This window comes from Ochotona curzoniae, unplaced genomic scaffold (genome assembly GCF_017591425.1).
Source record: "Ochotona curzoniae isolate NIBS_2020 unplaced genomic scaffold, NIBS_Ocur_1.0 contig_1071, whole genome shotgun sequence".
In the NCBI taxonomy this organism is placed as follows: Eukaryota; Metazoa; Chordata; class Mammalia; order Lagomorpha; family Ochotonidae; genus Ochotona; species Ochotona curzoniae.
Window position 1 is genome coordinate 3,862,099 of NW_024464939.1, and position 27,802 is coordinate 3,889,900.

At 46.9% G+C, this 27,802-nt stretch overlaps 1 protein-coding gene across 1 annotated transcript; it reads right to left on the reverse strand.

Moving 5' to 3' along the window:
* Positions 1-12,206: 12,206 nt before the first annotated feature.
* Positions 12,207-27,299, reverse strand: ZNF454 (zinc finger protein 454). The gene is made up of 4 exons (XM_040993480.1): positions 26,674-27,299; positions 25,723-25,849; positions 25,275-25,364; positions 12,207-13,666 (listed from the first exon to the last, which is right to left on the reverse strand). The coding sequence occupies exons 1-4, from the start codon at positions 26,704-26,706 to the stop codon at positions 12,354-12,356; spliced, it is 1,563 nt and encodes a 520-aa protein (XP_040849414.1). The 5' UTR covers positions 26,707-27,299; the 3' UTR covers positions 12,207-12,353.
* Positions 27,300-27,802: the final 503 nt, after the last annotated feature.

Here is a 27,802-nt window from a genome sequence, read left to right on the forward strand (position 1 = left end):
ATTTGGAAGTTTGTTTTTTGCTTTTTATAATTTATTTTATTTATTTGAAAAGCAGAATCAGAGAGAGAAAGATTTTCTATCTGCTGTTTCACCCCCAGATGGATCACAATGGCCAGTGCTGTCCCAGGCTGAAACAGGTGGCACCTTGCGATGTCCAGATCTGGCTGTAGGGCCAAGGACACCTCTGGGATCTCCTCCCTCAGGGCATCCTCGTCCGAAGGACTCACTCCATCCTCAGGCCATAGACCCTTCCCAAAGGTCCCACCTCTAGCTACCATCACATCACAGGATTTCAGCACATGAACTTGGAGTGACATGAACACTCATTCCAGAGAAGCTACTAGGGCTCTAGCCATTCTGCGTGTTTTGTGGTCATGTCCCTTCATCTATCCCATATGACCATCCCAGGCACCATGCTGCTGTGACCTCAACCCTTCTGCCGTGGTCCCAGTTCTCTGCCTGCACCACCATCGTTTGTGAATCAACCTCACATTCACCTGCACCTGCAGCCCCAGAAGCAAAAACTAGGGAGGGTGCCATAGTGGACCACAGCCAAGAATCTGTTCCTTGGTGTAATATGACAGATTAACTATCTGGCCATTCTACTTGAGTTCATGACCACTGAACTCACCTGTGGTGTTGCTTTGCCAGATGTAGGAAATTTCCAGGACCCACAGACTTTTTCATGCCCTGCTGCCATATGCCTTCTCATCTTTCACAGCTTGAGGTTATCTTGGGTTATGGTTAAACTTCTGGAGACCAACTCCAGCTCTGGAAATCAACTTCTCTCTAATGTTCCTGGGAAAGCAGTGGAAGATGGACCAAGTCCTTGAGCCCCTGCACCCATGTTGGAGACCCGAAAGAAGCTCCTGGCTTCAGACTACCAGCTCTGGGACATTGCAGCCATTCGGAGAGCAAACCAGTCCATAGAAGATTCTCTCTCTCTCTCCCTCCCTCCTGCCCTCCCACCACCCCATCCCATAACCGCCTTTCAAATAGATTATAGATAGATAGATAGATAGATACATACATACATACATACATACATAGACAGACTGTTTTTTTTTTAAGGGGGTTGCAGGCAGCACAATAGTGGCGCAGACTCATCCTCCACCCACCTTGTGGCACCAACATCTCGTATGGACACTGATTCATGCCTGAGCTGCCTCACTTCCAATTCAGCTCCCTGCTTATGGCCTCAGAAAGCAGAGGAGGGAGCCCAGGACCTTTGGCCCCTGCACCCACTTGGGAGACCCAGAAGAAGCTCCTGTTTTGGGTCAGATCAGCTCTGGCTATTGGGTGTAAAGAAAAGAGATTTCGAAAATGGCACAACAGAGCACAACATGGGAAAAAAAAATAAAAATAAGGTAGGAACTTGAACAGATTGGAGAGTTTTCTTTAATTTTAAATTTTATCTTAATTATTATTTACATAATTGAGAAGGATGCACGCCCATGTGGGCTTTTGATTAGGGTAGGGGGGATCAAGGTATGGAGGAGGATGGGTAGGACAAATGTTTCAGTTCTTTTTGTTTTTCTGGTCTGCTGGGAGGGAAAGGGAAGTGACTGTTCCTTTCCACCAAACTGCATCAGCCTCCCGGAGATGGGGCCAGCCATTTGATGATGCCAGAGATCCCAGTGGGGGGAAGAGTGTCCGAAAGGTGTTGTTTGATGGTTTTGATAGTTCTGAGACATAATTAGCTTTGTTGTACCAGGGTTGAGATCTTTCCACGGTCTATTAGCTGGCCATGTCTACCTCAGTGCCTTCACAGACCCTGAAAATTGCTGCAAAGTTTGGCCAGGAGAATTGTCCAACTTGTTCTGCTCTTCGTCTTCTGAAGAGGCACTTGACATTCTCTACTGGCTTAGATGAGCTGGCCATCATGTCCCCCCATGTGCATCTGGGCATGCTGTCCACTGCGTAGGCATCAACAACTGAGGAGGTCTAGTTTCAAAACAATCACTCCAAGATTGGATTACATACACTGTGATTTTCCCTGTGACCAGAGTTTGAGTCCAGTGATCAAGTTGGGAGTCCTCCCAAGGAATCTCACTGTGATGGCCCCAGGCCTGACTTGTGTCTGTCACCTACATCAGCCTACACACAAACTGGTGAATGCAGCTGCCTCCTGTCAACTCTGTCTTTCACATGAGCCAATGGGTGCTACAGCTTAGCCCAACCCAGCCTGCCACAAACCTAGCCTTTACACACACAAGTGGGAACTACAGCATAGTCACAACAATCCTCAATAACTCCCACCAGGCCCACCACCAGTCCTGGATCCTGTGCATGCTGGCATGTGTAATAGTCAAGTCCGGTCCGTCCTGCATCTCATCTGGCTCTCACACACATGAGTGTTGTGGCTTTGCTCAGTATGACCCACCCTCAGACCTATACACACATATGCTGACAGGTACTGTTGCTTTGTCTGGCCCAGCCCACAACTAGCTTGGCTCTCATGCTCACCAGCAGAAGCTGTAGCCTAACAGAGGAATGCCCATGGGTCCTCTACTAGGTCCACTTCCAGCTCCAGATCTTGCACATGACAGGATACTACAGTCAAGTCTGACATGACTCACACCCAGTTCTGGCACTTGCCAGGGGCTGCTGTGGCCTAGCCCAGCTGGCCTGTACCCATTCTGGCTCTCTCTGCACTAGTGGATGCAGAAACCTTGCCCAACCTGACCAGCCCCAGATCCAGCTCCAATTCTGGCTTATGGGTGTTACAGCCCTTCCTGGACAAGCAACTCCTGAGTCCCAGCTCTCAGGCTAACCAGTGGAAGCAATAACCCAGCAGAGGAGTCCCCCAGGTTCACATCCCAGGCTCACTCCCATGCCTGAATCCTGCACGTGCCAACAGGAGTTGAGGTATGGTCTGAGATGGCCTGACCCTCTGTCTTGGCATTTCCAGTAGGTGCTGCAGCCTGGTTCCCAGACCAGCCCTCATGGGAACTGGAGAGTGTTGTGATCCAGCCTGGCCTGGCCTCTATCCTGTCCTGGCTGTCACTCTTACCAGAGTGTGCTACAGATTGGACCACTCACACACCTGGCGCACACGTATTCTGAGGGTTGCTGCCACCTAGTCTGGCTTAGCTTACCCCCAGCCCTGATTCTTTTCACAAGCAAAAGCTGTGCCTAGAAGGAGAGTTTCTCAAATTCTCCCACAAGGTCCACTCTTAGCATTGGATCTTGCAAGTACTTGCAGGTGTTGTGGCCCTGACATGGTAGGTCCCTAGTCCTGACACTCACTGGTGGGTTCTATGGCTTAGCCCGACCATCCCACACTCATTCTGACTCTCCTGGGTGGGTGCTACAGCCTAACCTAGCCTAAATCAGCTCCAGACACAGATCTTATGTGACTTCGCTGTGCTTTGGCCTAGCTTGACCTTTCTCATACCCATTGCATCTCTCTTGAGCACCAATTGGCGTTGGAGCATAGCATAGTCTGTCCCACCCCAGACTCAGTTCATACACATCCTGACAAAAGGGTTCTGCAGCCTTGCTCAGTCTAGTCTGCCCACAGCCTGGGATCTTGCATTCACCAGTGGGATCTGCAACCTAGCAGGGGAATCCCCAAAGTTCCCCCTACCATGCCTGTTTCTGGTCCAGATTTTGCATGTGTTGTCGGTGCTTTGATACACCTGGCATGGCCTGCCCATCATCTTAGTGCCTACTGATGGGTACTGTAGCCTAGCCCAGTCAGGGGCAGCCCATTCTCTGTCCTGGCTCTTGTGCCTGCCTGCTGGTGCTATGGCCTGACCTAGCCAGGTTGTCCTCAGACCTGGCTCACATAAATGCTGACAAGTGCTGCAGCCTTGTTTGACCTGGCATGTTCCCAGCTCCAGCTCTTGTACTCTCTAGTGCAAGCTGTGGCCTAGAAGGGGAGTTCCTCAAGTTCCCCTACCAGGTCTGCTCCCACCCCAGGATCTAATGCATGCCAACAAGTGCCACAACTCTGTTTGGCACGGTCTGCTCTCAGTCCTATCCAATGAATGTGCCAGAGGGTGCTGCAGCCTGGCCCAGCTCAGCCTCTTCCCAACCCTGGCTCCCATGAGTGTCATATGGGTCCCTATCAGGTGAGTTCTATGTCCAGCTTGATTTGTCCCATCACCACCCCAGCTCTTTGTACACTGCAATGGGCACTACAGCCTCGCAGAGGCAAGCTCACAAATTCCCTACATAATCTGTCCCAGATCTGGTTCTGTCATGTTTTGGTTGGTGGCTGATGTGGCTCACCCCCTGCCCCAGTACTTGCAGGTAGGCACTGTGGCTTAACCCAGGCAGGCATGCACAACCAAGCCAAAGTTTCATGTGTGCTGGTAGATGGCAGATGATGCTACTTAGCTCAGTCCAAGTCTCCCATGTGGGTGGGTGCCTTGATCTGATCCAGACATGCCTTCCTTTTTCCTCCCTCAAAACCACCCCATCTCAGCCCCTTCACCTATCTGAGGGCTGAAGAGTGGTTGTGGGCATGTTGGACAAGTGAGGAATGACTTCTGGGGACTTCCAAGGACTGGGCGACTGCACACAAACTGATGCCCTTGTGGGATGCCATGCTTGAAGGTGCAGGATTAGCCAGTTGAGGCTAATAGAGAACTTGGGGGAACTCCCCCTCTTCTTCCTCCTCCTTATCACTCCTATCAGGGCCTGAGTATTACTCCCATAAATTTGAACAAATAGCATCTTTGAGGCCCTCTCCTAACTGCGCCTGCATTTGAAAGACTAGGAGACTGGGTCAGGGAGCTTTGTGACTCTTCCCACTGCTGCTTCCTGCTCCTTGTATTCCAAGTGTGTCTTGCAGGGTTCGTCCCAGCCTGTCCAGATTCTCACTAGATTTCAGTGGATTGGAGAACTCACACAATGATTTTTATCAAAATAAAATCTATTATGTAACTTGTGTATCTTCAAGTTCTGTCCTCCCCATGTGGCACAGACACTTGAGATGATTAGCAAATGCTGTGATTCCAAAATTTGAGGGCTTTTGACAATTGATTGTCACAAGCTTCTCGCTGGCGTATACACAATTAGTTTCAACCTGTAACTTGTCAAGGTGTTCATTCACTTCTTGTTGAGGCCCAGTAATGGTGGGTGTTGCGTTCCTCTTCACTGAATTTAGCTGCAAGCACCAAGGTGGTGCTGCTCTGCTCTGAGCTTAGAGCATGAGAGAAGGAATGCCAGGTGCAGACGCTGGCTCAGCCCAGCTGCCTCCTGCTACATGCTGCTCTCTGGGCCCAGAACCCTCTGCCTCAATCTATCCTCACTCGCTCTCACCTAGTCAATCAGACTGGAAACCCTATCTTTTCTTGCCTTTCCCTTAGCAATGCCTGGGCCCTGGCCTGCAGTTTCCCAGTCACTTTTATCTTCGGACCTGACCACACTGGGGTCTTTCTTTTGGGCTTGTGTAAAGACACATGTCTCCACAACCTTGTGTTCCTGAACTCCTCCTCTGTTTCCTTCTGTGACTCCGATCTGATCTGTTCGGCCACTTGGCAACAGAGCACAGCATGGGGGCAGTGGTAGCATAGATAATGAAGTGCACTGATCCACACAACATGCTTGGAGGAGCACCTGACACAAAGGATAGCCTCAGATGTTAACTGCTTTTCTCAGGATAACAGATTAACATTTGTTTAGTTCACCTTTTGACCATTCTAGTTTCTGCAACCTGGTGGGGTCCCATGGCTCCTAAGGGCACCTGTGGACCTAATTGGTTATAGAGAAAAACACATGGAAGAATTGCCCCAGGTTGGAACTAGACAGCTAGAAACAAAATGTGAATGGTGGACAGCTGGAACACTCACTGGGTGGTTTTGTCATTTTGCTTTTGGGAAAACACACTGATTGATGAGGTTCATACCAGTAACTTTAAGGACCAGGATGTATGGCAGACAGGGTAACATGCAGAACAGCGGGCGGGGGCAGCAGGCAATATAGCAGTCATCCCAAATGCCAATTTATATGGGCAGTGATCAGGAACACAAATTAAAAGTCCTTGCATGATAAGCAACAGCCAAGCTTTGTATCCCTCTCCTCCACAAACTGGAATAAAAATATTAAATGTTAACATTTTTACCGAAGATATATTGAGCAGGAGTTGAGATGAGGTGGGGAATGTTTCAGCTTCTGTAGAGTGTAGGCTAAGGAGCTTTGTGTCTCCCTATTGTCCTGCCACCAAATCTAGGCATATATGGGAGTGCAGGGTCAGGTGCAAAGGGAGTAAGGAAACAGAGGAGAGCAGCTGGACAGCTAGAGGTTAATCTCCCAGCCAAAAGCATTGGGACAATTTTGTTCCAAGACTGAGGCTCAGTCACAAGTCAGACATCAGCTGCCACTTTGAAAGCTGTAATTGAATGCAGAGGAAAGTGACATCGGGGAGGGGTTGTGCAAGCGACCTGTGAAAGCCAGGCAAATGTCAGTACACAGGGAGAAAGGGACCAGGAGCTGCACCAACCATTGGTTCTAAATAAGAGCTGGCAGGAGGACTGGAGGAACTGAATTTGAACAGAAAGTTCAGAAGCATTTTGCTTTGTTTTTAGAATGGTGGTTTTAGTGGCCATTCATAGACACCCACAAAGATGACAGTGGCTGCACTGCAATCCACTGCTCTAACCCTCTCATGGGGCACTCTCAACTGGCATTCTGAAGGATATTACTTTGGTTCGCCTACAGTCTGCTGAAGAAGGCACAGGCGGCAGGGCAGGGCAGGGAATTTGTGGGCTGGCATCACATGAGGTCTAGCACCTCCTCTCTCTGCCAGATTTGTCACTTGAAGATTGACTTTCAGTACCTAAATGGAGTTGAGGTTCAATGGCACCTCAGTGGAGGGGGCTGGTGCGAACAGGGGACTGCTTTGGATGGCATATTACTCGGCTCATAAACTGTGACCCTGAAAGGGTCTCACATTGTGATGTTTCAACTTCCACTACAGTCAAGAGGGTCAATGTGGTTGTAGGTAAGACTAAATCAAGGTATGAAGCTGCATTTTCAAGGAATCACTGGCTGTCTAAGGTGGGCTGCAGGAAAGTCTTTCTCAAAAACTACAGAAATCATGTCCAACACTTCTAGGTCAGCGGGCCACAAGGGCAAGGTTGGGGAGCTCTTGCCTCAGGGTTTTAAAGAACACAATTTGGGGGTGATCCAAGGGTGATGCTAGAGAAGATAAAACTGTGCATGTAGAATTAAAACACTGCAGATCAGGAAACTCCAGTCTTGGGGGGGATTTCCTGCTAGCAGGCCCCAAGACCACTGAGGAATGAGGCAATGGTGCTCTTCGGCCAAAAGAACCACTGGGGACAGTCTGGCTGGGGATGTCCATTTATTGAAAAGTGAGTACAAACTTATATAGATTAGGTAAAAGGGTGGTCCCCGACAGTCTTCCCACCCAACAATGACACTAATTGGCTAGAAGGCACATCTATCCCTTTAGACTCTTCAGTAATGTCACAGGTCACTTTCTGCATGTAGGCTGGAAGCTGTGCTTCAGGTCATGGGCAGGTAGGCTGTGAGTCACACTCACCAGTTAGCAGGCAGAGATCTAGGGGTGATCTCCCACATGTTAGTACAGCATCCAGGTGACATGGAGTTCCTTAATTGAGGCCGCGAAGTAAGCTGTCAGTCATGCAGAACATAGAACCACTTCCTGGCCAAGTGTTATTACCAAAAATACATTCAGGTCAGTACAGGCCACTGCCTTCTGCTGTACTTCCCCATACAGCAATGAGTGAAAAGGTCTCATTTAACAAAGACCAAGCATCTAACACCCACTGATGAGAGCTAGACTGGGAATGGGCCAGTTGGACTAGGCCACAGTACCTATCAGTTATAACTAGGACTGGGGGCCAGCCATGTTAGGCTAGGCACAGAACCCACCAGCTCATGCAAGATCTGGGGCTGAGAGCAGGGCTTGATTGGAGAACTTGAGGAACTGCCCTGCTAGCTTGCAGCTCTCACTAATGAGTATGAGAGCAGGGGCTGGGGGCAGGTCAGGTCAGGCTGGGCTGCAACACCTGCGGGTATGTGTGAACTGAGTCTAATAGGGAGTCAGGCTGGGTCAGTCTACAGCACACACTGGCATGAGCAAGAGCCAGAACAGGGTGCAGGCCAGGCTGAGCTGGACTGTGACACCACCAGTTCACCTGAGGGCTGGAGATGGCCAGGTTGGGTTAGGCTGCTACACCTGCCAGAGAGAGCTGGGACTGGAAGTGGGCTGGGCTAAGTCATGCGGTAACTTCTGCTAGTACATGCCAAGATTGGTAGTGTGTGATCTCAGACTGGGCCACAGCACCTGCTGGCATGAGCAACAGCCAGAGTTAGGAGGGGGCCTAGGGAATTTCAAAGATTCCTTTGCTAGGCTGCTGCTTCAACTGGTGAATCACAGCTGACACTGGCTGTGGGTCATGCTGGGCTAAGCTGTCACACCCACTGGCACACACCAAGAGCCAAAATAGGTGTGAGCCAGCCAGGATAGACCACAGCACCAGCTGGCAAGCACCAGGCCTGGGTGCAACTGACATCAGGCTGGACCACAGTATACTCTAGCAGGTACAAGATCCGGAGCTGGAAACATGCCTGGAAGGGGAACTGAGGGCACTCTCCTGCTAGACTGTACCTCCCACTGCTGAGCACAAGAACCAAGGCTGTGGGTGGATCAGGCTGGACAAGGCAGTGCACCCACTGACATGTGTGTGGGCTGGGTCTGACTAAACTAAACCGCAGCTCCCATGGTGTACCCAAAGCTGGTGGGGCTAGGCTGAAGCAGGAGCTAAAACACACCTAAAACAGGGTTGGGGTGGGTCAAATGGAGATTTATGGGATCGCTCCAACTAGACCATGGCATCTGCTAACATGTGTGATGAACAGGTCTGTGCTGGGCAGACTGGGCTGAGCCGCAGCATCTGTCAGTTTGTGTGAGATTATGGGGCTGGAGTAGAACTGACCAGGCAGCTCAAGCACGGGTATGTGCATTGGCTAGGGAAGGTGAGATTGAACCTGACCCTGAACTGACTGGGGCACACAATAATCAAGTCTGACCCTGACATGATAGCTCAATTGGCTAATACGCCCTTGCAAGCACCAGGACCCCAAATGGTTGCTGGTTTGTGTCCCAGCTGCTCCACTTCCCATCCATTTCCTGCTTGTGGCCCAAGGACTTGGGACCCTGCACCCAAGTAGGAGACCTGGAACAAGATCCTGGCTCCTGGCTTCAGGTCAGCTCAGCTCCAGCCATTGCAGCCACGTGGGGAGTGAATCAACAGATGGAGACTTTTTCTGTCTCTTCTCTATGAATCTGCCTTTCCAAAAAAGTTCTTAAAGAAGTCCAGTCAGATCACCCCAGTTGAGGCTTGTTGGGGTCTTCCCTCACTAGACTGTTGGACTCAAATCCCTGGCCAACCTGGGAGATCACAGGTTATGTGGTCCGACCTTGGAGAGCATGTATTGAAACTGGACCTCCCCAGTTGCTGATGGCTATATAGTGGACAGCATATCCAGATGCTGTCTGGACATGACAGCCAGCTTTAGGTCAGTGGGGGACATCACCTGCCTCAACAGACGGTGGCAAACAGAACAGGTTGGACAACTCTCCTGGCCAAACTAGCAGCATGTTCCTGGGTCTCTGGATGCACTGAGATGGAATTGGTCAGCCAATGCACCTCAGAAAGCTTTTCTCAACCCTAGAGCAACAAAACCAAGAGCTTCTCAGAACTATGGAAACCACTCAAGTAACACCCTCAGAACATTCTTCTCCACATCAGGGTCTCTAAGGTGTCATCAAACAGCCATCCCCCCACCCCCAGGTGCTGTAGTTTGGCAGTAAGGAGAAGCCCTCTCCCTCTCCTCCCCTGCAAATACAGGACAAAGAAAAAATTGTTCCACTCACCCTCCTCCATAGCCGACCCTCCCCACCCTAACCAGCTACCTACGTTGAACTGCATTCCTCTCAACTATGTAAACAGTATTAAAAAGAAACTTTTAAAAGACCAAGCCTGAGAGGAGAGACACCCCCAGTGGAAGATGATGACCTCAGGTGGACACCTAAAGGTACAGTCACCATCACTGAGGGAGAGCCCAAGATGAGGCTCTTACAGCAGGTCGTGGCCCTGCTCAACCACACAGGCACATACCATTGTGTGGTAGGTTCTCCTGCTTCCAACATTGACATAAATAACAAACAGCTTAGGATGCATTCCTGGGCGAATCAAGCTCAAGAAAGGTTGGACGGTGGGCAAGACTCAGGAGTCACATGGGTGATTTTAAAAAAAAATATTTATTTTTGTTGGAAAGACAGATCAAATGTATAAAGAGACAGAGAATATGATCCTCAATCTGCTGGTACACTCCTGAAGTGGCCACAACAGCCGGAGTTAAGTCGATCTAAAGCCAGGAGCCAGGAGCCTCCTCTGGGTCTTCCATGTGGGTGCAAGGCCCCAAGGCTTTGGGCCATCTTTTATTGCTTTCCCTGGCTATAAGCAAGAATGGGAAGTGAAGCACCTGGGATGCAAACTGGTGCCCATGAGATCCTGGCATTTGCAAGGTGAGGATTTGTGCTGAGCCCCCTATGGGTAATTATGAAGGCAGCTGCCCTCAGAACATATGGCAATCAAGTTTCCATGGAACCTGGGTTTGCCAGCAGGTAAATGAGTGGGCACAAGACACAGGCCAGCCCAAGTGAGCCTTTTAAATGATGCTTCATGGGTAGCCAAATGGGGAAATGTGCAAAATGCTGATCAACTGCCTGCCCAAACGGGGCACCTGTACTCAGCAGAAACTGCACTTAAAGATCTTGGGGTCCAAACTGCTGCAGTTGGCCTCTGTGGAGCATCCTGCAGTCCAACCCAACTTAATGTCCTCTTCACCTTAGAGGTGTGGCAATCAAAGGGGCAAGTGCTGGGCTTTCCTAGCAACACAGAAAACTTCAGAAACCAAGATACAAGTGAGGAAAAGACTAGGATGCAGTGGTTCAGTATAGAGGGAGTAGAAAAACATACCCTACTGCAGCGGACATTCAGTCCAGAGAAAGGTGGGTCCGCGCATTTGGAGAACTGGTCTCAGGGGTAGGTCTTACTTCTTACATCACCTGCACATTGGGAAACAGCAAGGCACAAAGTGCAAAGGGCTTGGGTCTCCACATTATTCCTGACCAATATGTGTAGCAAAACTAGCTGTAGGTCAAACTGCAGGGTAACAACTACTCAGGTGAAACCCTTACTTTGGATACCATCCCTGAGTCAGGGTCAAGCGATGCCTGCAGAAACTGGTAGGTTAAGGACTTTGTTCAAACTATCTCAGAGAGACAGATAATATTCCACATTCTAAAGATTGGATTTGGGAGTGATGTCCAGAATCATGTACTATTGTGAGATCAAATCTTTACACCAACCCAAGACAAATGCAGGAGAAAAAAGAGGCATGATGTCAACAGGAGCTGCCAAATCACCAATCAAATGAGTTGTCCCAGAGGAGGTGAAAGAAGCCAGTGGACAGGCAGCTTAGGAAATCTGATAATGGTCTGAAACAATAGTGAAGCAACAAATTCTAAACAATGCCTGGGTTGCTGCATGTGTGAGGCATGGGTATGAAGACAGCTAGGGTTTCCACTAAGTGTTCCAACTTCCTACTGTAGGACAATCTGGTAGATCTAACTGCTTGCAGGCTGTTCATTGCAGGGCAGGGAAGGAGGTTCTTTTGCTTCTCAATCCTAATCTTTACAATTTTATAATTCATCTTATTAGAATGTAAATCTAATAAGCCAATTTTTGTTGTACTGAAGCTTCATCTTGGTTTTGATTCTTAGTAATTCAGACTAATCAATAGTTCCAATAGTTAATTAAGGCAGTGCTAAAAGAACAAAGAGTGTTTGTGATTCTTAAATGCTCAAAACCCACAACAGTATAAGATCAGTATAAAATGACTATCTTGATGTGAGCTTTCCAGTTTTTTCTATTATAGATGTGTACATTTTAAAAATACATATATTTGTTTTCATTGAAAAGACAGATATATATATAGAGAGAGAGAGAGAAAGACAGTGAGAGATATTTTCCATCTGCTGGTTCACTCTCCAAATGGCTTCAAAGGCTGGAGTCAGGCCAGCCCAAAGCCAAGAGCCAGCAGCTTCTTCCAGGTCTACTATGTGGATGTAGGGGCGCAAGGAGTTGGGTCATCCTCTGCTGCTTTCCAGGCTATTAGCCAGGAACTACATGGGAAGTAAAGCATCCAGGACACAAACAGGTGCCAATATGGGATGCTGAAACCGCAGGCAGAGGATTAGCCTGCTATGCCCATGTGCAGGCCCCATATATTCATTATTTGAATCTCTGCAGTCTCAAAGCTCTTGCACATACACAGGATTCACGTCACTTCTCTCCAATATGATGTCTCTGATGTTGGATGAGGTTTGCAGTCTGGTTGAAAGCTTTGCCACATTTATTACACTTGTAGGGCTTCTCTCCTGTGTGAATCCTCTGATGCTGCGTGAGGTGTGTGCTCCGAATGAAGGCTTTCCCACAGAGTTTACATTTGTAAGGTTTTTCTCTTGTATGGATTCTTTTATGTTGGGTGAGGGCCGAATGGTCACTAAAGGCTTTTTCACATATGTTACAGGCATAAGGCTTTTCCCCAGTGTGAATTCTCTGATGCTGGGCTAGGGCTGATTGGTCTCTGAAGGCTTTCTCACACAAGCCGCACCTGTAAGGTTTCTCTCCAGTGTGAATTTTCCGATGTCGGGCAAAGGATGAATTATCCCGGAAAGCTTTCCCGCATTCACTACATTTGTAAGGTTTCTCTCCAGTATGGATTCTCTGATGTTCCGTGAGGGAAGAGTTCACCCTGAAGGCCTTCCCACACTCATTGCATTCAAACGGTTTCTCTCCAGTGTGGATCCTCTGGTGCTGAAGAAAACTTGTGCTCTGGTTGAAGGCTTTCCCACACTCATGACATTTGTATGGTTTCTCCCCACTATGGATGTTCTGGTGTTTGGTGAGATGGGCTCTGCACACAAAAGCTTTCTCACAGACATCACATTTGAAAGGCTTCTCTCCGGTGTGTATCCTGTGATGGTGGGAAAGGTGTATGTTTCGAATAAAAGCTTTGCCGCACAAGTTGCACTCAAAAGGTTTCTCCCCAGTGTGGATTTTCTGATGGTATGTCAGTGAGGAGCTCACAGAAAAGGCCTTGCCACACTCCTTGCATTCATACGGCTTCTCACCTGTGTGGATTCTTTGGTGGTGGATCAGGTGTGTGCTTTGGTGAAATGCTTTCCCACATTCTCTGCATTCATAGCGCTTCTCCTTAAGATGAGTTTTTGGGTTTGTAATGAGTTTGTCACTGTGGATTTTCTGATGTTTTTTGAGGGTTGAGCTCTTGGAGAAACTTTTACCACACTCCCTGCACTCGAAGGCTTTTGCTCGAGGTCGACATTCTTGGCTCTCATCAGATGAGCTCAGAGCGCAGCGTTTGCCAGGTCCTATTGCTTCATGCTCACTAACCCCAGAGGGTAGGTTTTGCCGGTTGAGCACCACTTGGCCTTCCTGGCACTGCCATCCCAATAGACTGGAACAGTCCCAGTGACCGTCTCCTAGGACTCTTTCCTTTGCTTCCCATTGATCTGATTCTTCAGGAATGTCTGCCCTGAAAGTAAATTTCTTATTCATGGGCAAAGCTGTCCAGTCTGGAAGACATTAAAAATAAAGATGTTGTTTTACCTTGGTTAAAAAACAAACAAACAAAACACAGAGAGAAGTCTGTTCATATGTGAGCAAAGAGTTACCAGTTTTGAAGATTCCCTGAAGACAAGTTAGGAAAAGGGAAGGGAGCAGAGAATCCTGGCGAGGATGGATCTAACGTATAATAGGCAGGAGAGCTCAGGAGTTTTACCTCAGAAGTCACAGGCCCCAGTTGGAATGCTGAATTTAACTTACTTTTGAGCAGAAAGAGATTACCTGGTTTTCTAAGACCAAAAACAACAAACAAATAAAGGCTACAGATCATATTATACTAAGCGATAAAGAAAAAAGCCAAAACTATCCCTTGTCTACTTTGGTGATATGCTATTTCAGCCTTGAGAAATCACAGTAATCAGCAGTCAACATTTAGCAGAAGATAAAAACAACCCGTAAGAGCAGTTGCTAAAACAAGGCATTTTATATTTTACAGATGTTTTAGCATTCAGATGACAGTAAAAAGCTAGGAGGCCAGTTTCTTCACACATAGCTACTGATAAAAGAAGGACTCCTATTGCTTGTAACATTCACATGAAGGAGTTGTACCATGGCGCACGAGTTAAAGTAAGGACATAAAATCAAGAACAGAGTGGAACGTCTGAGGTCAACTCCAGTGTGCATATTAGAAACAGGATCTGCTACTGCAATAACAAACACAGTTATTTTCTCTCTAAAAATTTTCGCACTTATTCAACAATGTTCGCACTTGGTTTTATGGGTATCTCAATGTCAACCTGGTAGAGTTATGGCCTACAGGTTATTTTTCCTATGTATCTCTGACTGTCCATCTTTTCTTTCTTGTTTCTTAAAGATTTATTTATTTAAAGACAGAATTATAGACAGAGATCACTCCCCAGATGGCTGCAGTGACCCAAGATGAGTCAGCTCATCCTGAAACCAGGATCCTGGAACTCCATCCAGGTCTCTTCATGTGAGTTCATGGACCCAAAGACTTGGGTCGTCTTCTGCAACAAACACTTGGAAAACATTATGAAAACGTGCAAGAACGGTATACCTCAAACTGCAAGAAAAAATTTCAAAGAATTTTTTTAAAAACTTGAAAATATGAAGAGGTCTATGTTCATGCATAGGAACACTTTCACTTCTCCCCATTAACCTGGGAGTTTAATTAGCCAGTATTCGTCAAGATCCTAGCAGGAATTTTCTGGACAGCCAATTCTAAAATCTTGAAAGCCAAGAGAGAATCAAGATGGCGGCATAGGGTAAGGACATGTTTAAACGGACGGAAAAACGTTTAATCAGGATGAAGCAGAGATGACATATTTCAGGAAATAGGAAAGGATAGAACAACAGCAGAGGGGAACCTGGAGACTGACAGAACAGGAAAGCAGCGGACACAACGGTGTGGTGTTGCAGTGACTGATATTCCAGCAGCATTCAGCTAACGGTGATCTGAACTTTACCAGCAGCCGGAACTCCACTAACAACCAGAACTCCACCAGCAACCAGGTGGGAAGGGACTTTCACTGGGAGCTTGGGAGGTGAACCCAAAGAACCGTTCGTCCTGCTGGTCCATTTGATTTGACCAGCAGCAGAGACAGAACAGCAGATCCCAGATGGGCAGTGCGAGAACAGGGTGGATTTCATAGACCAGTCAGCCCCCTAGAGCTGAATTGGGTGCCATTTTGCATAAGGAGGCAAAGACAAGGGAAAGGACTGAGCATACACTGAGCTAGGAGTGAACTCATTTCTGCCTCAATGAACTGCATCAACATGGCACTCTACAGATTCCACCCAAGACAGGTGTGGGTAGACCTCAGACCTGACGGCCAGCAGATCAAGAACTGAAGTGGTAGTACATCAGGTGCCATTTTGAGCTATTTTATCAGCACAAGATTTGACACAAATAATGAAACAGAATTGAATCTAGTAATAGACTTGTACACAGTGGGACTAAGGGAACTGACCACAGAACTCAGGATCATACTCATGTACAAATTGTCACTTTACATATCACAAAGATGACTGTACAGCATAATTTGGAGAAAGAATGATTCGGGCTCATCTGAGTGAGTACTCATATGGAAAATCTAGTAATCCCAGAGACCTGTATGGGTTTGCAATTCCCTCACCTATATAGCATTTAAAAATAAATACATTTAAATTAACAAAAGAAAAAAAATCTTCAATGTGGATTATGGACTTAAACGGGAAGGACAAAATAATAAATCTGCAAAGGAAAACAGAAGATTTTAGAGGTATTGGGATTTCTTTAGTGATACACAAGCATTAACCACAGGAGGAAAAAATTAACACCTTACCAGATAACACCATTACTAGGAGAAACAGTGCTTGCAACACATCTACATGATAGAGAGCTCAAATCCCAACTACATAACCCTGTGAAGCAACCAGGAAAGATCAAAAACTAAATACTAATCTGGAGAAAGAGCTACAGATACTATACAAATGAGTGCATTTAGATGTTAATACATAAAAACATATGAAATAAGAATGAAAATATGGCATCCAGCAGCATCTTAGTTAAGTGGCTAAATCTTTGCCTTGCAAGTACCAGGATCCCATATGGGTGCCAGTTCATGTCCCAGCTGCTCCATTCCCATCCAGCTCCCTGCCTGTGGCCTGGGAAAGCAGGGGAGGATGACCCAAGGTCTTGGGACCCTGCACCCACGTGGCAGCTCCAGGAGAAGCGTCTGGCCCCTGGCTTCGGATGGGCTCAGCTCTATTTGTTGGGGCCACTTGGGGATTGAACCACAGATGGAAGATCTTTCTCTTTGTCTCTCCTTCTCTCTGTAAATCTGTCTTTCCAAAAAAAAAAAAAAAAACTGTCTTTCCAGTAAATAAATAAATATTTATAAAAAATGTATTGACGTGATCATTGAGATACACCATATATCTTCTAGAACAGTGAACGTTTAAAATGACAATTAATTGCATAACAGGATAGAGCGCTCTGACATTTTGTTCAATGGAATATAAATGGCTATAAGTTGTAATATCTATGTAGTTTTAACAAAAGACTCAACCAACACATAGCATAGTGGGCTGCATGCAGCACCAGCATTCTACATGGGCAACAGCACAAATCCCAGATGCTAATGGCCTGACAGGAGGATGGCTCAAGTTCTTAGGCCTCTGATCCCACATGGCAAACCTTGATGGAGTCCAATTGGGTATGTCTAATAAACACAGGACTCCAAAATCCATACACGAGAAAAAATGGGACTGTATGTATTCTCTAAAAGCTGTATAAGAAATGTTTATAGCAGTACTACTCATAACAGCTCCAAGCTAAAAAATAAAGCAAATATCTAATAATAGTAAAATATACATTAGCAACAGATTTTTTATGGCAAACGTTGCTACACAACATTTGAGTGAATCTCCAGCATACCTTGATGTGCATGCCTGGCAGACATCCCAGGAGAGATGTAGAGCAGAGAACACCCTGTGTACATGTAAGTTGTACATAGGCCTAGAGTCATGCAAAGACCTGACCCCAGAGTCTGATATTTTGTTGTCCCTTGGAATGTTACCTGATTCCTTTCTCCCCACAGGAGAGCTACTTATTTACCCTTTGCTTGGAACTGTGATGGACTACTCCGACCTTGTGGAAACTCCATTAATCCGTGCTCCACGCACCTGCTTTTCCGCCACTTGCACTATCATTTTATAAAAGTATAAAAATTCTCATTTTCTTTATTTTGGTGCATTATCCTGCAATATGATGGCTGCCCTGCCACAACAATAAAAATTCAGTTCCCTGTGACCTATCATGTTCTCCGTTAATTCATCTCTAACAATAACACAGTGATAAAAAGAAGCCAGACATAAAAGAGCACATACTGTATGATTTAATTTACCCAAAATTATAAAATATGCAAAATAAATCTATGATTGTTATATTTGGAACAAAGTAGAAGAGGGAATTTGGGTTATTAGGGTGCTTGCTAGTCATGTTCTACTTCTTATGGATTATGATTATGCATTATTATTACACATTATTTATTATATAATTCTTATATGTTATATAATATACATTATTTCCTGTAAAAATTTACTGAGTTATAAATTTTTTATTTTATATACATACACACATACACTTCTCTGTAGTAGGTATTGCTTTTAAAACTTCAGGGCATGGGAACAGGTGGGCATCTCCTGTAGTGACGAAGGCACTGGCACGCCCACTGGAATCCCTCGGTATGATCTGGCCTTAGCTCCTGACTCCAGCTTCCTGCCAAGCTGCATTCTGGGAGACAGAATGTATAGCTCAAGTAATTGGGTTCTAGTCACTTGTATGGGAAACCTGCATTGAGTTGCCATCTCCAGCTCTGATCTCCAGACACCATGGCACTTAGGGGAGAAAATCACTGGATTGGAGCTTGCTTTCTATCTGTCTTTCTGTCTCTGAAATAAACAGCAGTTTTAAGCACATAAGTAAAAAAATCTTGGAGGAGCTTTGAAAAATAAACAAAACACCAATTTCTATTTTTATCAGCTATTGAATATTTAAGTTTATCAAAGACTTTTTTAGATTGTGCTATAAAATACTATCTATATATAATATTTGACTTTCAAATTTAAAACTCGCACACGCGCGCGTGCACACACACACACACACACCCCTCCCACCTAGTAGGTCAGGCCATTGCAGGAACCCAACCACTTGAGTCATCAACTGCAGCCTCCCGGGATGCATACCAGAAGGAGGATGATTATGATTTCACAAGTGGAGCCAGGACTCAAACCCAAGCACTCTGACAGAAGATGCAGGTACCCCAAGTGGAATATCAACTGCTAGGCCAAAAGCCCACTGTGAACAACACTCTTCCAGCCCAGTGAAGTCTATCGAAAAGGCAGTTACCAATCTGGTCTGACCCCACTGAAAGCTAACTGAGCCATAGGAAGATTGGACGTGGGAAACTCTTCTAAATGTAGCAGCATAGAGCAGCTGCAGCATGAGCAGAGTCTGCACTCACCACAGCCCAGGTCATTTCACGGTGGGCTGACTTAAGGAGGTTCATACTAGCTACACTATTCCACAGTAACAAAACACATGGATAACTCAAGGGTTGAAGATATATTTATTTATTTGAAAGGCAGATTTACAGAGAGAGGGGGGAGAGACAGGGAGAAAGATTGTTCCTACATTGGTTTATCCTCAAGTGATAAACCAAGTGCTGGGACTGGGTCAAAGGTCAAAGCCAGGAGCCAGGAGTTTCTTCCAGGTCTCCTACGTAGCCAAAGTACTTGAGCCAGGCTCTGTTGCTTTTCCAGGACATTAGCAGGCAACTGGATCAGAGGTGGAGGAGCTGGCACTTGAACCAGCATCCATATGGGATGCCAGTATCACAGCTGGTAACTTAACTTGCTATGCCACATAACTGGTTCACTCCTCCCAAAAAGACTTATTTATTTTTAGATTTATTTATAAATCTGGGATTTGAGGCAAGGCACAAGTGTGCATTACAAGCCCTCAATTCAATGTCATTAAGAGGACCAGGGATAGATGAAAGCCTTAACCAATTTGCTGTTAAATCATCCCAAGCAGCACCAAGCACATGTGCAAGTCAGGAGAGAGAGGTGGATACAGACAGCAGGATCGGCTCAAGGTCAGGCTACCATGGCCTTAGGCCTCCAGATCTTCCTCCCACTCAGAAGTACAAGGGCTTCCCTCGCCCACCAGCCAAAACGTGGAAGCATCTGCTGCTGGACAGAGTAAAGCCAAATGGTTTAGGACAGTAGACGTCAGGGCAGAAGGGTGGAGGAAGAGTCATGCTGAAAACTGAAGCCCCGTCACCCTCCGAGCAAACCCAGAGGACTTTAGTCCATCCACTGTCAAACCGGCAGGAAATCAGGACTCACTGGGTGATTGGGATGATTTAATAATAAGAGGCACCAAAAGAAATCAACAAAAAATTGCAAACAACAGTCTATGTTGGTAGAAGCAAATGTTTCTGAAAATCAGTATCATCTGAGCATACTCAAAGAAAATAAAAGTTCTTAGAAGATAAAAAATGTTACAAATCAAATGGAAAAAAAGTAAATACTATGCACAATTATAAACTAACACGTCTTTTATAGCATAAAAACATAGTTAAATCTAAGGAAAAACTACACAACCATCTAACAAAAAGAAATCTACATAGTTTAATTAACAAGGAAGAAAATTATAAAAGTTATCGACGAACCACTCAGATGGAGAAGTGAAATGGTTTTCTCTAAGTTCACTTAGGGGATGATTTTTTGTGAAATTAAAAATGGAGAAGGCAAAAAAGAAAAAAAAAAAAAAAGAAGGAAACAGATGCTGAAGATGAAGGGCTCTGGGTCTCACGTTGGCTAAGCCTGACCTGTTACTTAACAGCTTCGCTACATCACTCCAAACCAGTTAACCAGTTAACCAGGTCCACCTGCTACAAGGACCAAGCACACAGTGCACAAGCCATGCTGCCCACAGGAGTTCATTCCCTAGTCCACCACCAGATAGCAGAAAATACAAAAACCAAAGGGACTTTCTCTTGCTATGGTGAAAAATAAGTCTCTTCTAAACCCCGTCCTTAGTGTGACAATGGAAAGTTCCAGATTCAATACCTTGGAAATCACAAATTAAACCTATTACCATTGTTCTATAAGGCCTTTCAAGTCCTGGAAAGTTGTAAAGAAATGAAACAGAAGGAAGAACAGAAATCAGGATGGAGCACAGGTCATGTCAAGCTAGGCTCTTACATTGACTGGTCTCCATGAGCCAGGGATACTAGGCCACAGCATCAAAGGCAAAGGTTGAGACAGGTGAAGGGCCAAGTCAACTGTGTCAGAGCAACCACTGGCACATGCATAATCTAGGGCTGGGAATAGACCCGGTTGGGGAGCTGTGAGAGTACACCCTTGCTGGGTTGGGGTCCCTGCAAGTAAGCACAAGAACCACGATAGGGAGCAACCCAGACCAGGCAAGAGGAAGATACCCACCATCATACATTTGGCACAGGTCAGAGGCAGACCAGGTTGAACCAGTTAACATCACCCACTGGCGAATCCAAACAGCAGAACAGAGTGTGGACTGGGCCAGATTCAGTTGCAACACATACCAGTGCACATTATGGAAAGCCAAGGTGAGGTGAGCCATACCAGATGTGGCCACAGTGCCCAAATAGCACACATGAGAACCAGGGAGGGAGGGGCAAAGCCGGCAGGGGAATGTGGGCTCCCCTGCTGGACAGCCATGCCCACTGGAGAGCATGAGCTGGGATGGGGGCAGACCAGACCAGACAGGGCTACAACACCTGTGGGCCTCATGTGAGTTAGATTAGGGAAGGGCCAGATTGGGCTGTTCCAACTGGTGCAAGCAAAAATTAGAGTGGGTGAGGGTTGGTTGGGCTTTGCTGCAGCATCAGATAGCAGAGGCTAGCACTGGGGGCTAATTCTGTCAGGTTAAACTCCAGAACCACCTGGAGAATGCATGATCCAGAAGTTGGAGTGGCCTCATAGGGAGATAGTGGGCACTTCCCTCAGAGGTTACCACTTCCACTGGAGAGCACAAAAACCAGGACAGGGGCAGGAGTGGCTATGTGTGTGGGCTGGATAGCAGGGCTGGTTGGGCTGAACTAGGCTTCAATGCCCATTGACAAGTACCAGAGCTAAATGGGATGTGGGACAGACTGAACAAGCCGGAGGTTCCCATGCATGCATGGAAACCAGGGTAGGGAGCAGGCTTGGTGGGGGTTATGGGGAGTCCCACCAACTAGGCTGCAGCTCCCACTGGTTTCCGTGAGGACTGAGTATGAAGTGTGCAGGATAGGGCTAGACTACAACAACTATTGGTTCACGTGGAAGATAGGGCTGGAAACAGAACTGACCCAGCAATTGTAACCACCAGCATAGGCATAAGCTGACTGGGGTAACAGACTGTGCTGGACCCTGTACTGGCAAGCACACACAAGAATCAGGTTTGGGATAATCTCAGATGAAGTTTCTTTGGAGATCCCTCCAACTGAACTGCTGATCTCAGAACCCCAACCATGAAGAGACTATGTCAGCCAGTGGATTCTGAATAGGTTTCATTGCGATTAGAACGGTGAGATTGGCAGCAATTCAGACCTGTTGAATTATCAAAACTGCTTGAGCAGGACCCTCAGAGCGTGCCTCCCATCAAGGACCTGGGATGGGTAGGAGGTTGAATGGGGCTTCTCCCTTTATTTCTCCCCTTATCCCAGATACAGAAAGAAAAAAAGATATTAGTGTGGAAACAACCGTCTTACACACTTTCCTGTAACCCTTGACCCTTTGTGTCCTAATGAACTATGTAAGATTATTAAAATTAGAAACATAAAAAGAAAAAAATAATTGAAAGCACACAAAATAAAGTTTAAAGAGCCAAAAAAAAAAAAAAAAGGAAATGAAACAATTAAGAAAAAGCAAAAATGAACAATAAATCCAATAAACACTTCAGGAATGAGTAAAAATTTGAGTTGTGGGCTAAGGAGTTAATTAGCGCTTGTTAAGCTGAGCAGTAAGAGGAAATAGGATTGTGGCTAAAAGTACCTGGAGTAATGGGATTCACTGACATCCTACTTTTTGGCTAAAGGACTTGGGGGGTGAGAGGGATGGGAAAGAGTATAAAAGGAGTAATAAAGGGAGGCTTAAGAGAGACTTCTACTGTTGGCGCTTCATCCCCAGACCCTCTGTCTCCCTGTCCACATTTCTGGCTCTGCTGGTCAGAGCAAAGAGTGACAGGAATGGAATAAATAATTGGAAATGACCAGCATTTATTTCTACCAGCAATTTCCAATTAAAATACAAAAATGGAGGGAGGCTGGCATTGTGGCTTGGCAGGATAAACCACCACGTCTATGTTGGTATTCCATATATGTGCTGGTTTGTGACCTGGCTGGTCCACTTCTTTTCCTATTTTTTTGTTTTTTTAGTTTAAATTTTGAATATTATGATACAATTCTGTAGTGTCTGGGATTTCCCCCCATGCCTATTCCCACCACTGACTGATTTTTCCCCATATTGTTACAATAGTATAGTCCTCCATAAGGAGTTATAATTTAATCAGTCTGTTGTTTAAATGTGCCCTGACATTGCTGGTACAGACAATATCAGACAGTCTATCATCCCATTTTCTAGGAATGCCCAACAGTTTCACTGGGAGTCCATTTTTGATTTGAAAGTAGGGATGCATGTTGCATTGTATCTTCACATCTGGATATGGTAGTCTCAATTACTCCATCACTACACATTCCAATTCGCATGATCATTTCCTTATATTAGAGAAAACATATGGTATTTGTCTTTTGGGGACTGACTTATTGTTTCACTTCTGATCTAGCTCCCTGTCACTGGCCTAGGAAAGCAGTAGGGAATGGCCCCAAGAACTTGGGCCCCGCACCCAAATGAGAGGCTCTGATTAAGTTTGTCACTCCTGGCTTTGATCTGTTCCAGCCCTGGCCATTGTGGCCATTTGTAGAATGGACCAGGAGATAGAAAATTCCTCTGTGAAACTTTGCCACATGCAATATTGGTATTACATATAGATGTCAGCTTGAATCCTGGCTGCTCCATTTTTGATCCAGCCTCCTGTTTATGGTCTGGGAAAGCAGAAGATGGTGTAATTGTTTGAGCCCCTACTACCCACACCGGAGACGGAAGCAGCTCCGGGTGCCTGGCTTTAGCCTGACCAAGCCCTTGGCTGTTGTGGTCATTTGCAGAGCTAACCAGCATATGGAAAATCTCTCTTTACCCCTCTCTCTGTATAGTTCTGACTTTTAAACAAATAAACAAATTTAGGAGAAAAAATACAAATGACAGGGTTTTTTTTTTTTTTAAAGAGATGGTTTTCTTTAAAAAGGCATACATTTGGGCCCACCATGGTATGGTAGCCTACTGGCTGAAGTCTTCGTCTTGCATGTGTCAGGATCCCATTGGACTCTAGTTCTTGTCCTAGCAGTTTCACTTCCTATCCAGCTCCCTGCTTGTGTTCTGGGAAAACAGCAGAGGATGGCCAAAGCCCTGGGACCCTGCACAAGCGTGGGAGACCCAGAGAAGCTCCTGATGTCTGGCTTCAGATCAACTCAACTCCAGCTGTTGTTCCCACCTAGAGAGTGAACTAGTGAATGGAAGATTTTTCTCTCTGCCTCTCCTTCTTTCTGTAAAATCTGACTTTCCAATAAAAAAGTTTTTAAATGGCATAATTTACATACATACATATGTGCTTATGTGTGTATGACTATAAATTTTAATAGCGAATGAAGAGGGACAGAAACATTTATTAAGAAAATAAAATCAGGCTCCTTTCCATATCTGTCTGGTTAAGCAACCTAATGACCTTCATGAACTGGCTCAGTGTCTGCATCTCTTGGCAATCTATAAGGCATTCTATGACCAACTAGAGTGTGAGAAACACTATGATTGTGTTTTCAAGTATCACCTATGCTTGCCTAGGTCTTTTAGGCATACAAAAATCCTTCTTCTTCTTCGTATTTCTCTCATATAAGTATGTGTGGAAGAAAAAGTAAGAGTACTTGGGAATTGGTTTCAATGGTGAAAGAAAGAAAAATTCAATCATTTAATTGAAAGCAGTTATTGTACCAGAGTTATAAGAATGTGGATGAACTGGTTATGTTTAATTTCTCCCTTTCTTGTTATAACATTTCTTGCATAATGCAGGATAAACTATTTTATCCCTTTGTTTAATTATGACATACACAGTATCTAGCATATTATTGAGTTAAGTAAGAAAAGCATTGTTTTGAGAACTGAAGCTTGGATTAGGATATTTAAATTCTGTAATAGATCAGGTCCAAGATACTTCAGGTAAGTTATTTGATGTAGGATCCAAGTTCCTGTCTGCTTCACTGGTTACTGTGAGAAATCAGTAATTCAAGGTTTATAGAAATATTTTACAATCTGCAACACACTAGCTGAAAGGAAAACTTTACAACATACTCAACAAGGCCCTAGCTTTCTAGAGTATCATGGAATGAGGGAAAGACAGAGCCCTGCCCTTCCACAAAAAGCCACAAGGTACTCCTCCAGCCACATAACAATCACCAACCTGTCATGCTCTCTGTATTTCTAAAGTCCATGCCACCACCATCTGTCAAGCAACGAGTGGGATGTGACATGGCAAGACAGATCACCAGCTTGGTCCTGCGCGTGCCAAGCCTGAGGGAGAGGATGTCAGACTCTGAGTGAACACTCATCCAGGTGGATAAACAAACACAGAGGCAGGTGAACACAAGAGGCATGTTTAGCTAGAAGGATGCTTTTCAGGCAATGGGTCCCTGAGGGAGCTACCTTGACACAACACTGCGTGGTCACAGCTGACTGGCAGGACACTCCAGTACAAGGGCAGCCCTGCAAGGCCAGGTTCTGAGAGGCACCAGCTACCCCAGGAAGTGAGTGCCTGAGTTCACCAGTGCATGCTGGGAGAGAAGTAACAAGACAGTCCTGAGGACAACAGGAGGTAACACATGCCTGCTTCTCAGAGAACAGCCTGGTGGTGTTTGCTGAACCTCACATGTCCCCTCACGCCCCCTATGACCCTCTCACCTACACATGTGTGGTTCTTACCAAGACAGAAGTCTCCCGAGGCATCCACTGGGACCCATTCCTCCCCTTTTCCCAGCTGAGAAAATATGTCTGACTTGGGTCGTAAGAGTCCTGTTTTTGAAAAAAAAAAAAAAAAGACCGTGTATCACTTCATGGCAGAGATGAACATCATCGCAAGAATAAGATCAGATCCTGGGAACCTTCTGGGAATGGAGACTGACCCAGAGGCCCAGGGTAATAACCTAACTGCAGGAGATGCCCAAGCCGACATGACCTGTTCCCCAGGGAGTACGGGTTCAACTTGCAGTCCCTCATGAGCTACTCATTGAACTTGAACCCAAAAGAGGCCTGTGGAGGTCATAGGCTGGCAAATGTAGCTTTAATCCAGCATCCTCAACTACCCCAATTCCAGTCCCATTACCAGGGTGAGGGTCCTAGCAGGTAAAGCTTCCAAGGCTCCCTGCCTTACCCAGAGAGACCAGGTGGCTGTAGTTCTCCCGCATCACGTCCTGGTACAGGGTCCTCTGGGCAGGGGTCAGAAACCTCCACTCTTCCCGAGTGAAGAGCACAGCCACATCCTTGAAGGTCACCAAATCCTGCAACAGCAACATTGTTCTCAATGGCCAGGGCTCTGCCTCACCGCTTCTCTCTCGGGGAAAGCTCTGGCAGCCTCTAGGAGCTCATGTGGATAGGCAGGGCTGGTAGCATGCAGGCAACTGGTGCTGTAGGGGCTCCTGTTTTGCAGAAGGCTTGTTCCCTGCTTGGAAGACACTGTGGATGGTGACGATGCTTCCTTAGCATTGGGCTGCAGGCTGGCTGCTCGTTTAGTCCTGTCTCCTGCAAACTGCCCAGCCCTGCTGCCTCTACCCTTGCACGCACCAGGATCCCATATGGACACTGGTTCTAATCCCAGCAGCCCTGCTTCCCATCCAGCTCCCTGCTTGCGGCCTGGGAAAGCAATCGAGGATGGCCCAAAGCCTTGGGACCCTGCAACCATGTGAGAAACCTGGAAGAGGATTTGGGTTCCTGGCTTTGGATCGGCACAGCACAGGCCATTGCGGTCACTTGGGGAGTGAATCATTGGACGGAGGATCTTCCTCTCTGTTTCTCTTCCTCTCTGTATATCTGACTTTACAATAAAAAATAAATCTTAAAAAAAAAAAAAAACCAGAAAGAAATCAATCTGACCAAGCGATTCTCATTTCAGACAAACCTGGGTTTTCTTCAGGAGTAACTCAGTGTCAACACTCACCCTGGACTGCCCAACAGGGTGGGAGGGAGCAATGGTGTAGGGGATGGGGTATCAGGCATCAGCAGGAGCTCAAACTGGAAGTAATCCTCCGGGTCAGGGGAAGGAAACGGGAAACAAACCCAGGAGAACAATGAAGAAGAAGACACTCCCCAGCGACTCCCTACTTACCTGGGCTGCGGTGGGGAGGTGGTTGACAGCCATTGCTTCTGGAGAACCCAGCTCAGGGACAGGCCAAGTGCGGGAGAGCGGGGTGCAGAGCCGGCTGGTAAATTCTACACAACTTCTGGGAAGGCAGAACTGGGTCACAGCTACCACCTGGGGGCACGCCTCTCAGAGCCCACCTCCCATTGGCCTCCACTCCCCACTAGAGTACCCTCACCCCTTTAGTTTTCCCCTCTGGACCTCTTGCTCCAGGTCTGCTTCAGAAGATTTCCACCACCCCTCCCTCTTCCCTTAAGCTGTACTGAAGATCCACCCCTTTGGGGCGACCCGCTACCTAACGTGGGCCAGAAGTAGTCTACCGGAGATTCTGGGGGGGCAGGCCAGTTAGGAGTCCTCTTGACACATCCCCGTGTCCACACAGGACTCCAACCACGCTGGGGAGAAAGTAGCTACCACCGCCGAGCGCAACCTGGCTTCCGTCTCCGAAACCCCATCCCGCTCCATCCAGCAAACGCACTCAGCACTCGGAGCCGAAAGACCAAGACTCCTCCAGCCTCCCAATCCGGACGCTCTCCCGCCTCCCTTTTCCTTTTTTTTTTTCTTTCCGATTTGGAGTCGTGCCTCAGGAGACACGTCCCGGGAAGTTGGCGGCATTAGTAGATGGACATGCTCCGGCACCTACCGCCACGCGGACCTCTTCGGCTCCCCCGCCCCCTCTTCTGCCCAGGCTGGCCCACCCCACCCCAGGCCGCTCCCACTCCCCGCCTGCGCGGCTTCGGCCCTCGCGCCGGGTCAGCAGCCAGCGGCCCTTCGCGGGGCCTCCGCCGGCGGCGAGGGATCGCAACCAGCACATCGCAGTCACGGAGCACAATGAGCCCAAGTATGCAGCCTGCATCTAACTGCGCTTGCGCGCTGCACAGGGCTCAGGCGAGCCAGAAATCCCACAAGTCTGTGGGCTGCAGCACTTCAGCTTCCAAGACTCCACGGCCCACAGGGACCGGGGGCGGCTGCCGCGGTGCTGGCGGTAGCGGTGTGCGCCTGCGCAGACACGGCCCTGCCCCAGCGGCTTCGGGTGCTGGACTACACTTCCCAGGGGCCTCTGCGCGGCCGGGGCCGTCCTAGGTGCTACTAATCC

Excerpts from the sequence above, each read along its gene's own strand:
- ZNF454 (XM_040993480.1), bottom strand. The coding sequence starts at position 26,706 with ATGGCTGTCAACCACCTCCCCACCGCAGCCCAG. Across the intron at positions 25,365-25,722 it reads CAGCCACCTGGTCTCTCTGG|GACTCTTACGACCCAAGTCA; the intron begins GTAAGGCAGGGA and ends TTTCAAAAACAG. Across the intron at positions 13,667-25,274 it reads CTCGGGAGACTTCTGTCTTG|ACTGGACAGCTTTGCCCATG; the intron begins GTAAGAACCACA and ends AATGTCTTCCAG.